This window comes from Mirounga angustirostris, unplaced genomic scaffold (genome assembly GCF_029215605.1).
Source record: "Mirounga angustirostris isolate CCGP_5_RB_7025 unplaced genomic scaffold, mMirAng1.0.hap1 SCAF_1, whole genome shotgun sequence".
NCBI classification, from domain to species: domain Eukaryota; kingdom Metazoa; phylum Chordata; class Mammalia; order Carnivora; family Phocidae; genus Mirounga; species Mirounga angustirostris.
This window is the reverse complement of record NW_026991709.1, coordinates 204431035-204444197: the sequence shown is the minus strand read 5'-3', so window position 1 is coordinate 204444197 and position 13163 is coordinate 204431035. Positions and strand designations below refer to the sequence as shown.

The 13163-nt window shown below is 52.6% G+C and overlaps 1 protein-coding gene across 3 annotated transcripts; it reads left to right on the top strand.

Moving 5' to 3' along the window:
• The first annotated feature begins 39 nt into the window (after window positions 1-39).
• HSH2D (hematopoietic SH2 domain containing) lies at window positions 40-13134 on the top strand. 3 transcript variants are annotated; one of them, XM_064598429.1, is made up of 8 exons: window positions 40-3907; window positions 5599-5672; window positions 6158-6343; window positions 6854-6999; window positions 8213-8302; window positions 9343-9508; window positions 9980-10114; window positions 12474-13134. In XM_064598429.1, the coding sequence occupies exons 4-8, from the start codon at window positions 6875-6877 to the stop codon at window positions 13035-13037; spliced, it is 1080 nt and encodes a 359-aa protein (XP_064454499.1). In that variant the 5' UTR covers window positions 40-3907; window positions 5599-5672; window positions 6158-6343; window positions 6854-6874; the 3' UTR covers window positions 13038-13134. The 3 variants fall into 3 exon arrangements, with proteins under 3 accessions (XP_064454499.1, XP_064454504.1, XP_045718746.1); XM_064598434.1 differs by lacking the exon at window positions 6158-6343; XM_045862790.3 differs by lacking the exons at window positions 5599-5672; window positions 6158-6343.
• The last annotated feature ends 29 nt before the right edge of the window (window positions 13135-13163 follow it).

Below are 13163 nucleotides of genomic sequence, written 5' to 3'. Positions count from 1 at the left end.
TGTCCCCATGTCCCCTGTAGGGCACTGGGTCGAGGGTCCTCCGGAGGCCTGTCATTTAAAGTGGGAGCCGTTCCACTTTTGCGTGCCTTGGCTCTCATCTGCTCCTCAAGTGTGCCAGGTTCACCCCTACCCCAGGTGTAGACAGGATCAAAGCAGAGGAGGTCGGTTACCCCGAGCTCTGAGGAGATGCAACTGTGACCCAAAGACTGACTTGGAAGAAGCAGCTTCCCGACCCCCAGCTCTGCCCTCACACACCCCCGCCCCCCAGGAGAACGGAGAGGTGTACGCCCCCACAGCACCACTGTGGGACATCACGTTCCCTGTTGAACCTGCCCGGTCAGCATCAGACCCCATCGTGCCCCCACCATTCTCTCATCTGCATCCTTGCCGGCACCCATTTTGCCAAGTCAGGTGCTGGGTTCCGAGCCCTGTCCTCCCCCCAGCACAGCCGCGGGCTGAGCCTCAGTCTCCTCGTCGGTAAAATAGGCATGAGTCAGCAAGATGGCGCCTCTCAGCCTGGGATAGACGCCTGGTAAGCACTGAGAGATGAGCTGCCGTCAACATCCCCTGGTCATCATCCTCATTATCAGCATCACTATTTGTCTTGTGCCCCAAGAGGAAAACTCACTCCTCTCTTCACATCTTGTCTCTTTATGGGGCACAAGTCCCATAAATAGCTCTCGGCACTGAGCTGGAAGTATTTGCCCCAACAGGCCCCAATTTTGTCCCCATTGCTCCCAACCAGGTCAGGCTGGGGTCCTTGAACTCCTCAGTCCCGCCTGAGACCCAGCCTTTTCCTCAGAGAAAAGGACTAGGACTTCGATGCGGTGGCACGCAGGGAAGTGGCTCTTCCACTCTTGTCCCCTTGTACCGGGAAAGAGGACACCTTGACTTTTTTTTTTTTTAAGATTTATTTATTTATTTATTTGACAGAGACACAGCGAGAGAGGGAACACAAGCAGGGGGAGTGGGAGAGGGAGAAACAGACTCCCTGCCGAGCAGGGAGCCTGATGCGGGGCTCGATCCCAGGACCCTGGGATCATCACCTGAGCCGAAGGCAGACGCTTAACAACTGAGCCACCCAGGCGCCCGACAATATGAGTTTTATTTTTATTTTTATTTATTTATTTTTTAAAGATTTTATTTATTTATTTGACAGAGACACAGCGAGAGCAGGAACACAAGCAGGGGGAGTGGGAGAGGGAGAAGCAGGCTTCCCACCGAGCAGGGAGCCCGATGCGGGGCTCGATCCCAGGACCCTGGGATCATGACCTGAGCCAAAGGCAGATGCTTAACGACTGAGCCACCCAGGCGCTCCTTTTTTTTATTTACTTTTTTTAAATAACATCTTTATTGAGATGTAATCTGCACATGGAACAATCACCTACCAAAGTGCAATTAAGTGGTCTTCAGTGTATTCTCAGAGTTGCGCGGCTGTCACCACAGTCCATTCTAGAACGTTTTCATCACCCCATCCCCACAAGCAGTCTTTCCCCATGCCCCCCGCCCAGCCCCCCTGCAACCATTAGTCTTCTTTCTGTCTCTGCATTTGCCTGTCCTGGACATTTCATGTAAATGAAATCATACACCGTGTGGCCTTTTGTATGGGGCCTCTTCTGCTCTGCATGATTCTCTAGATCCATCACGTTGTAGCATGTGTCCTTTTTATGGCTGAGTAATATTCCATCGTGTGCATGGACCACCATCTGTGGTGGCCATTCGGTTATTTCCACCTTCTGGACGCCTGAGCTGTCTCTTCCTCCAGCGTGCCAGGTGTATTCCTACCCCAAGCCTTTGCCCTTGCTGTTCCCTCTTGTGCAAGCCTTTTCCACGTGGGGACTTGTGCGGTAACCATGTCCCCATGGACCGCGGGCTCCAGCGGGCAGGGACAGTGCTCATCTTGTCTGCCCCGTCCCCAGCATCTAGCATGGTGCCCGCAGTTGGGGCTCAGCCAATGTTTGTGGAGTGAATGGATTCATGAACAGAACGAAAGCCTTGTAGGACGACAGGATGGTTGAAAACACATAAAGCTCAGCATTGGCAGAGCCTGACTGCCCTACCCCTTTTACAGGGCTGAGAAGGCACTGTGGTCCCTACCACACGAGCCACCCCACGTGGGGCCATGAAAGTCCTCCTTGCCAGCTGAGGCCCCCAGTGAAAAGCCCAGAGCTGACACCAGAGCAGGAGGGGCCCTGGAGTCCCAGCCCCCCTGCATCCCCCTGCTGGTCCTTTTCGGGAAGTTCCTCTGGCGGCCACCTCTCTGCTCACAGTTTTGAGGACTGTGGTCACCGAGGGGTGGGGGATGATTCTGTTGTGACATTCTCAGGGGAGGACTTCAGTTTGTGTAAGACCACATCTCCCAAGCAGGTCAGGGTTATCAGGGTGGAGCCCTCTGTGGTGGGGCCTCAGGGGGCCAGGCCGGAAGTGGCCTGAGACACCCCATGTTTCTGGAGACTGCACTGCATGCAAATGAGACCAGGCTTTCTAAGGGATCAGGGTCTCCTGGGCTGGTGCGAGCCCCTCCCCAACAGTGTTGCTCCTTATCATCGGGGCTGGTAGCTGACTCACTGGGCTATGGAGGGCACGGAGGTGACGCAAGTGGCCCAAGGTGGCCCAGCCTGTGCAGTATGGAGCCCCAGCTTCTGTCTCCCCAGCCAGGCACAAAGGCATCAGATTAAGTCACAGTGAAGAGTCCCGATTTTACCCTTGACTGAGCCCCACACCGCATGCTTGAAGGTTGTTCCTGTCGTCATCACGTGATTAAGGAGGGCTGTTATGCCCACTTCTCAGTTAAGGAAACCGAGGCCCAGAGAGGTTGAGAGAGTCACCCAAGGCTACCCAGTGGGGTGAGTAAGAAGCCAGGTTCCACGTGTCTCCTGCTTGGGCCTTATGGACCCGAAGACTCCAGACCAGGCCACCCCCACGGCCCTTGAGCCTACAGTGGGGGCTATCTGGACTGGCTGGCCCCGGGTGATAAGGCCCCGGAGGGGAGGCCCCCAGCTCGGCCACCAGGGTCTGGGCTATTTCTGCCTAAAAGGGGAGAAGGAAGTGGTTTTGCCCCTGGGCTGAGGCGGGAGGTGCAGCCAGCACACATCCGGGGCTGCCTGGTCCGTTAGACTTGTACAAGTGCCTACGGTGGGTATCGGGCTCCCCAGAATGTTCTGGGTTTTTTTTTAAATCTGAAGAAAAAAATGAATACAATAATAATGAATATATAATAATCCAGCCCAGACTATAACGGTCTAGATGCCAACAGAATCGTAAAATATGATTTTAAGTGTGATTTTTTTTTTTTGGTGTGTTTTGTTTTGTTACAGAGGAAGTCATAATGTGACTTCCAGCCCCAGCCTGTCCAGGCTTGACCCTGCCTCAGGGCCTTTGCCCGTGCTCTTCCCTCCACCTATAGCCCTCTCTTTTTGCAACCCACAATCAAGTTACCTCCTACCTGCCCCCAAGTGCCTCTTGCTCTGGATCAGCTAAGCCCCCTCTGAGGGTTCTTGCAACTCCAGACCCTCCTTCCTGATAGACTGTCTGCTTCGAAACATTAATCATTTCTTACTCTTCATTGCTTGCTAGATTATAGATGCCGGGAGGGTGGGGCTTGCACCTCTTGGGGTCCCCTCTCTGTCCCCTAGGATCTGGCACACAGTAGGTGCTCAATAAAGGCTTGTCATGGGTGAAGCAAGGGTGTCCCTCCACCCGCAGCTCAGCAGCTTTGCTGGACAGAGGGCAACCAGAGTTTGTCCCGGTCCCTCCCCTGGGGCTCACCTGCTTAAGGAAACAGGAACAGCCTGGGGGCAGCAGCCCCACCCCGCTGACTGACGTGTGACCCTGAATCGAAACCAAGGCTCCTGCAGGCTCTGAGGACAGCAAGAGGGAGAGCCTCAGCTGCCCAGGGATCTCCCAGGTAAGTGCCGCGTGGGAATCCCTCACCAGCCCCATACCCACTTCTGTGCCTGCCCCATGCTGGGTGAGGCTGGGGCCCCAGGAGCCTCAGCTCCACCCCAGATTTCTAGAAGAAGGAGCATGGGAGCCAGTCTGAGCCAGAAGGAGGGGCAGGGTGGTAGAGACCAGAAAAGCCGGAGGAATTTTCAGTGGGAGCTGACCATTGAAAAATGGAGCTGGGGCTGGGAGAAGGGCGTTCCTGGCAGGGAAACAGCATGGGCCGAGGTGTGGAGGGAAAGAGAGCTTGGTCAGTTTGGGGTACAGCAAGGATGTCCTTAGGGCTGGAGTACCGGGCACAAGGAGATGGGGGAGGCCCCAATGTCAGGGTCAGGAAGCTGAAACTTAGTATGGATTCATTCATCCCTGGATAGTTATTCATCAGCAGACACCCCTGCACCCTCATCTGTGCCTGCCCAGCATCAGGTAGCGCTGGGACCCAGAAAAATCCAAAAGGACCTAGCCCTGGGCCAGGTCTCTAGGAGCCCTTGATGTGGGGGTGATGGAGCTTTGTGCATTTGGGCCTATTGATAGTAAATGCCTGGGGGCAGTCACCCAGGCCCGTAAGCTTCCCACAGACATCTCCCCTTGCCAAACCAATGTGACAACAGAACCGATCCCTGCGGTTCTTAGGGTTGCAAGCTGCCCATCAGCCATAACCATCTGGAAATTTCGAAGAAAAAAAATCTGTTACTTACCAGCCCTGACATGTACACAGCCAGGGGGCACACAGCCAGGTTGCTGAGAGAGACACAGGCAGCGCACATGGCCCCAGGGTTCTGCTTTTATTGGGGTTGAGGGTGGGGGGCTAGGGTTTTGGGGGCTGAATATAAACTATATTGGTGAATATAAACTATAAGAGCAGGAATTTAAAGCATGGGAAGAGAAAAAAAGAAAGAAGGAGGGAAAAAGTGATCCAAATGGCCAGTTATCTAAATCAACCAGGATGTCTAAAACAAAAGAGCCTCATGGCGGGGATGTGGGGTGGGGGTGGGGGGTGGACGGCGGGAGCATCCTGGCTCTTTATCTTGTTATGTGGCTTGCAGTGTGTTTATTCGCGATAGACTTCATTGAGTTAAAGCAGATGACTTGGCAGTCAAAGAAAGCTTAAGTCAGGCACTTGAATTACAGAAAGAAAAGCCAACTGTCAGGACTCACACTGCACACGGACACTTGAGCTCCATGAGGCAAGGCTAGGCAAAACTTAGGCAGGAACAGAGGGGAAGATGGGAGACAGAGAAGGGGACCAAGGCTTTGTCTAGGTGAAGAGAAAGGAAAGCTGCCTGGAGGAGGGTATATTTTTGCTGGGTCTTGAAGGATAAATAGGAGTTCTCCCAGGTGGAAAAAAGAACAAACCTGTATATATTACCCCAGGCTAGGACACTACTGGGTTCATGAATATTTATTATATACCCAGACTGTATAGTTCTGAACCAACTGTACTTTCCCAGGTAGATATCATCATATCCCCAAACTAAAGATGAAACTGAAGGCACAGAGATATTAAGTGACTCACCCAAGGTCACACAGCAGCTAAGTGGGGGAGCTGGGGCTGGACCCCAGGCTATCTGGCTCTGATTCCAGGCTCTTGATTGCTTTGTCACCCTGCTTTATTAAATATTTCTTAATAGATCTCTTTAATTTTACTCGTCCTAGAATGCCTTTGGGCCTCTCCCCGGAGGGCGTGCTCAACATCTGTCTTCTGGCAGAAGGAAGTCAATATTGACCGGGTTAGTCAATATGTTCCCACCCTCTGGAAACAGCCCAGTAACAGTGACCTTCTGCAATATTGAAACATTAGATAGGGTCAGTGTTGGGGGTGGGTCAGGTTTGGGACAGAATGAAGGGTCACCGTGAAGGGTCATGAGCAGACCACCCAGCAGGGCATGACCCTGTTGCTGGTTTTATGTTGATTTGATACTCTTTTATAAATCAGGACTATTATTTTCTTCGGCTCCTTGTCATTGGCTCATAAAGTCCAGTGTTATCCTGAGCTTAAAACTGTCGAAACTCATGTGAATTAATGTTTTTGCACCTGACACATTACAGGTGTGCCTCTGGGGGCCATCAGACATGACAATGTTGGGAGCAAAGGGAATTACTTGGGGCCACATCTCTTTATGGTTTCTTCACTTACCATTTTGCCATGTCCACATCCCTCCTGGGACATTGATATTGATTTAAATAAAGTCAGTTCTTTTTTTTTTTTTTTTAGAAAGTATTTGGGAGAGAGAACTAGCAGGAGGGGAAGAGGGAAAGGGAGAGAGACTCCTTAGCAGACTCCACGCTGAGTGCGGAGCCCAATGCAGAGCTCCATCTCAGGACCCTGAAATCGCGCCCTGAGCCAAAACCAAGAGTCGGACGCTTAATCGACTGCGCCATCCAGACACCCCTCAATAAAGTCAGTTTTTAAGCTTAAATGCATATATTTATAAAGGGAGCTTTCTTTCTTTCTTTTTTTTTTTTTTAAAGATTTTATTTATTTGACAAAGAGAGACACAGCGAGAGAGGAAACACAAGCAGGGGGGAGTGGGAGAGGGAGAAGCAGGCTTCCCGCCGAGCAGGGAGCCCGATGCGGGGCTCGATCCCAGGAACCTGGGATCATGACCTGAGCCAAAGGCAGATGCTTAACGACTGAGCCACCCAGGCGCCCCTAAAGGGAGCTTTCTAACACTTGTAGTAATGCTATAATAAGAATAGAAGGACAAGGAAAAATTCTTGGGGGATTTTTGGAAGGAGCCAATGAATGAATGCATAGGAGGTGCTCAAGAAACACAAACCAGGTTCAAGCCCGTTGCTCTGGCCAGTTTGGAGTCTTAACCAAGGAGGAGGCACCATGAGCTCTAAGAACAAAACAAAGTACAGGAGGTGGACCAGGCTTGACCCTCTCTCTCCTCCCTCTTACTGCCAGGTAACTGCTCCCCAGGAAGCCATGACAGAAGTGGGAAAGCTGCCCCCACCACTGCCCCCACGACTGGACTGGTTCGTGCAGACGCAGGTGGTTCAGCTGGCCCAAGAAGGGGTCCCCGCATGGTTCCACGGTGCCATCTCGAGAGAGTAAGGACACACACACCTTCCACCCTGCCCTTCACCCTCTTTCCTTGTCTGCCCCCACCTTGGGCAGATTTTCTGCAGAATTCTGGGCTCGGCTTCGTGAAAAGACCTCTGAAGCCCCGGGCAGGAGGGGACTCAGTGTGTGACCAGGGCCAGTTACTTCCCATCCCTGGACCTCAGCTCTCTCTGTACTAGTGACCACCAGACCAGCACTGCCAGGGACCCATCCCCCAAGGCCAGGTATCCATAATCAGTGATGGCAGGATGCAGCCTCTGAATCCTTCTTAACACAGTTTCCCAAACAGCTGCTCTCATTCCATCAGGGACATGACCTACGTGCACTTTCTACATTGGACTGAGTTCTGAGGACATGAACAAACTCACCTCATTAGTCACCTTCTTCGTCCTAAATGAACGAAGAGAAGAACGTCTATGGCCACCGTTAGCATGTAGGGACATGGAGAGAACGTTGTGAAAGCCACAGAGAGGGCTAATTGACCACTTTCTCTGAGTTCTGGGGGGCGGGGGGCGCCCCTAAGAACATACTGTGAGCCACATGTTGCCATTTTAAAGTTTTTAGTAGCTATATTAAAAGAAGTAAAAAGAAACAGGTGGAATTAATTTTAATCCTATCTTTTCTTCAACCCAGTATATCCAGGATATTATCACTTCAACTTGAGTACTAAAAGCTCATCCATGAGACAGTATACGTTCCTTTATTTTGTACTAAGTCTTGAAAATCTGGTATCCTACGCCAAAAGCACATCTTAATTCGGACCAGTCATATTAAGTGCTCAGTAGCTACACGTAGTCAGTGGCCTCTGGAGTAGACAGCTCGGGTCTCAAGTCTCCCCATCTTGTCCTATAGAAGGGCACCTTTCTCTCTGTGAACCCATGATAACAATAGTAATGATGATAGTGAATACTAGTAATAATTTGGCAAGCAGTTACCAGGTATATGGGTATTTCAGGCATCGGGAAGCCAGGCAGGGGCTGTGGGGGATAGGAGAAAGTCTGTCCTGGGGTCAAGGTCATCAGAGGCCTTCTGCCACTGATGGGAACACCCCTGTGCCTGAACATCCCAAGGTCTGAAACAACAACAACCACAAAGGGTTTTAGGTTTGTTCAGTCCTGGGATGACGGGTGAACCAGGAGTCTGACCAGTATGCTGGGCAGCTGGATCGCAGCCATCTCCCTCCTGTGTGTGTCCTTCCAGGGACGCCGAGAATTTGCTGGAGTTACAGCCACTGGGATCCTTTCTCATTAGAGTGAGTCACAGCCACGTGGGCTACACACTGTCCTACAAGTAAGGCCCGGGCTAGGGGCCAGGGAAGGGGCAGCAGGGCTCCAGGGCTTCCTGGGAGGGGGCAAGGGATGCTTCATACCACAACTGCTCAGAGAGCAACTGGTGTCAAGTTCTGGCCAAAGCTGGCTGCAGTGAGCAGCTGCAGGTCTGGCTGTAACCAGCGGATGGGGACTTGGTGGTAACAGCCTGTGTGTCTGAGAACAGGGGCTGCTGGGAGCCCAAGAGTAGCTACGTCCCTCCCCTAACCTCCTCCCGCTCCCCACCCCCATCCCCTTCAGCCATCTACTTGGCAACTCTCTGACTCCACCCCGAGGCACATATTAGGGAAACTCAGGGCAGTCCAGCTCCTTAAGGCCTCAAAACCTGATCTGGTATCTCACAGGATTCAGCAACACAAAGTACTTTTCAAAAGCATTCCAGGCCAAAGGAATAAAAAAAGTCCAATGACTCCACTGCAGAGTTCCCACCATGGGAAAAGCTTAAACCCTGAGTCACACAGTCAAAAAGGCTTGGGGCTGCCATTTATATGCTGTGTGACCTTGGACAAGTTACTCAACCTATCTGTGCCTCCCCCCAAGTCCTCATCTCTAATAATAGGAATGCTAAAATTAATTCAGAGTCTTGTGAAAATTAAATAAGAGATAGTAAGCACATGGTGAGCCATTAATAAATGCATCCATTCATTAACAGAGCATTTATTGAGGGCCTGCTGTGTGCCTGGCACACAGACTTCGCCTGGGGCACAGACTTCACCGGGGCACAGACTTTGCCTGGGGCCTGAGTCACATTTTCACTATCATCACTTCTATTGATCATTTGACCCTAGCCAGGCACCGAACTAAGCTTTTATCTGCAGTAGCTTATTCCATTTTCATGAGAAATCCCGAGGCCAGCCTTAGTCGCCCCACGTTACAGACAGGGAAACTGAGGCACAGTGTGGTTAGTGGCCTACCAGTGTCACATGGCAAAAACATGCAGAAGGCTACTGGGAACCTGAACAGTAGGGCTGCAGCCTCCTAGCCCCAGCAGTGTTGCCACAGAGCCCAAAGCTGCTGCCACCACTTCATGGTGAAGCTCTTGGATGACGGGAGCCTCGTGATCCCCGGAGAGGACAAGGCCCACGCCTCACTGGACGCCCTGGTCACCTTCCACCAGCAGCAGCCTATGCGGCCACACAGGGACCTGCTGACACAGCCCTGTGGGCAGGTGAGGGTGGGACCCTGGTGGGCCATAGTCACCCTCGCAGGGGCTAAGCCCCCTGACTCATTTTGTTCCCACGCTCCCCATTCAACCTCTTGTGATTCTGTCACTCTCATGATCCCTGCCCTCCCTCCCACTGCCCCACCCCTCCTGGTCTTGGTTCCCTGCCTCACCCCAGCCCCCCAGGCTAATTTGTTACAAGGGTTCATTTGGGGGGGTACAACCTTGGCTGATGTATAAGAATAGTGTATCTCCTTATAAGGCTCATGGCGGGGCGGGGCGGGGGGGAGCAGCGGGTGAAGGAGGTGTGGGGGGGTGGTCCTAGCCCTCAGAAGCTACTGTGGGAGGGGCATGCTTCCATACAAGGTTTGTGGGCAAGGCAGTTCCTGAGCCCCACTTTCTAGGGTTTGTCTGGGACCCTGGGACCACCCCATCTCCCTCCTTGGGGTTGAGCTGCAGGTTCCCTCTGCCCCACAGAAGGATCCAGCGAACTTGGATTATGAGGATCTCTTCCTTTACTCCAATGCATTGAGGGAGGAAGTTGCCAGCCCCGCCCATGTCCCCAGGGAACATCAGAATCCTTCCTCCTGTCCCAGGGCTGCACCTGAGGAGGTATGTGACAGAAAGCTGGCACCTCCAACACAGGGGAGGGGCAGGAGCGGAGGTGGCCAGCAGCTGCCAGAGGAGACTTTCTAGAGTGAAAATTAGATTCTATAGCTCCAAGTATAAAACCTTCCAGTGATTTTTTTCAAGACACTGCAATTAAAATCCCAACTGTGACCTCGGCTACTCCTCATGCTCATCACCAGTCCAGCTCCAGCCCCTCTGCTATCCTTTCTGTTGTTCAGATACATCAAGCTAGGCTCAGGACCTTTGCATGTGCTGGTCCCTCCCTCAGGACCTTTGCACATGTTGGTGCCACCCACCTCAGGGCCTTTGCACGTGCTGTGTATGCTCTGCCCCCGGATTTCCTATGCCTGGCTTCTTTCTTCAATTCTTCAAGTGTCTCCCTCCCCAGACTCCAGACTCCAAAGTCGTCCCCTCTGCATTCTCTATCACCTCACCCTGTTTATTCACTGCAGAGCACTCCTCACAATTTAAAAAGTCTTTTTGTGGGTTAAAAGTTTATTTGTGGGTTTTCACGTTTCCTGTCTGCCTCCCCTATCAGACTGTGAGCTCTGGGAGGTATTAACAATTTAAATAGTCTTTTTGTGGGTTAAAAGTTTATTTGTGGGTTTTCATGTTTCCTGTCTGCCTCTCCTATCAGACTGTGAGCTCTGGGAGGCCTGGGAATCTGTCTGGCTTGTTCCCCCTATCTTGTTCATCTGTCTGCCTCTCCTCCCCTCAGAGAAGACCTGGCACAGAGAAAGTGCTCAACGAATGAATCTGTGGAGTAGATGAGTGAATAAATTAATGAATCCCACCTTCTCAGGGCTGATTGGACCTTCAGGAATCCCTAGGCTCAGTGTCCTCCATGCCCCTCACATGGCAGGGAAGTTCTGACAATAGTGGAAATGAAACAGGCTGGTAGGATGAACATCAGTGGGTGTGGGGCTAAGCGGTGAAGGGAAAGGGAAGACCTGGAGGAGGTGGCATAGACCTGGGACACATAGGATAAGGTGGAGTCAGTCACACACAGAGATTCAGGGAGGGTGTTTCAGGCAGAGAAAAGAGCACATGCAAAGGTCCTGAGGCTCAGTGTATTTGGAAACAAAAGAACAACAAAAGCCAGTGTGTGGATGGAGTGGGGTGAGTCAGAGGGAGGTCATTGGGAGGTGAGGGGCCAGGATCAGCAGGAGCCAATCATGCAGGGCCTTGGGGTAGGGTGAGGAGCTGGCGTTCTATTCCAGGTGTGCAGGGGGAGTCACCATGAGAGAGCCCATGGTTGCCAGCTGCAGGAGGGGCTGCCTGGCACCAGTGGTAGAGGTGACAGGAAAGAGGCAGGGAGTCCAAGTGGGAGGGACCAGAAAAGGATCTCTGGGGGTGGGGCAAGAAAAGGATATTTGAGACATTTTAGAAGGGAGCCTGCTGATGGCTTGGAGGGGGCGGTGAGGGGAACCAAGGTGTCGTCACGGTTTGAGTCCCTGGGCCCTCCATTATGAGGGAGGTGATCCCAGGATATGCCACTAAGGGAGCGGGGAAGTGGGATGGGAGAGGGCAGCCCACGAAGGGTGTGTTAGGGAGCAGGTTCCCCTGTGGGCATCCGGGGCTTGGTATCCCTCAGGAAGGCTGGGATTCTGCGTGGGACATGGACTTCTGTTATCCCACCTCAGCGTTGAGGAGTTGGGGTATTGATCCTCCATCTTCCATTAGGCCTTGGTCAAGTGCTGTTTCTGGGAGATTTTAAATCTCTGGCACTTCTGGCCTGCTGTGGGGCCAGAGAAGGACCCCGGGCAGAGTCCCCACTGCTGGCATTTGGGAGCGGAGCTGGGGGTACTGAGCGCTCAGGGCAAAGGGATATGGATGGGGCATTGTCGGCATCTGCCCCAAATGTCACCTGAACAACCAAGTAATCAGGGCCCAAGGACCACATCTGGCCTGTTTCTGTATGGTCCACAAGCGAAGCATGGCTTTTATGTTTTTGAGTGGTTGAAAAAAATAAAAAGTAATATTTCATGACCCGTGAAAATCAGATGAAAGTCGGATTTCCACGCCCATAAAGTTTTATTGGAACTCAGGCACACTCACTCGTTGATGTACGATCTCTGTTGTTTTACAGCAGACTGTATGACCAACAAACCTGAAAAGATTTGCTGTCTGGCACTTTACGAAAAGAGTTCACCAATCCCTGGGGGAGATAGTGAAGCTGTTCATGGGGATGGGGAGGGGGCATGGGATCAGGTTTGGGGGCTCACCTGGGGTCCTTCTCACCCCCCAGATGTCTGAGTGGGACCCATGTCCCAACCTCCAGGGCAGATTCAGAGCTTTGGTGGGTGGGACGGCCCCAGGTCTCACCTGCTCTTGGTTTCAGACCTCAGCGAGGCTGACACTTGATCACCCAAGGGGAAGGAAGCCATCAGCAGAGATGGACAGAGCTTCCACGGAGGAAGCCACTGCCTCCTGCCCCCCAAAAGCTCCTCTTGAGAAGGCTTGCCGGAAACTCTGGAGGAACCTCAAGATGCTCCCCCAGACGGGCAAGAGGGTCCAGCAGCAGCTGACATCCCACTTGTCTTCTACGAACTTGTCATCGCTCTGGAGTGCTGGGCCACCAGCAGCGACACACAGCTCAGGGGCCAGGCCAGGTGACGCCCACTGGGAAGATAATGTCGACACAGACCGCTCTGTGGCCACGTCCCTTGCAAGCCCCTCGCAGCCCCAGGATCTGAGAGACAGAGTTGACCCCTCCAGGAAGGTCTCAAGATTGGCCAGCTGGAGCGAGGCGACCCCGAGGGTCAAGGGTTGGCACCAAGCAGTAGTGAGGGCCCTGTCCCCAAAAGTGTCTAAACCAGAGAAAAAGGACTTGGCAGAACCCCAGAAGGACTGGCTCCCAGAGGAGTACCGCCCACCGCCACCCTTTGCCCCTGGGTACTGTTAAAGAGCTTTGCCCTGGCTCTGGGGGCTGGACCCCTTATTGTCTACCCACCAGTCCTCAGGAACCTGAGAAATGTAATAAAGACATTGCTTGGGTCTGGTCCTGCAATTGCCGATCGTGTGACCCGGT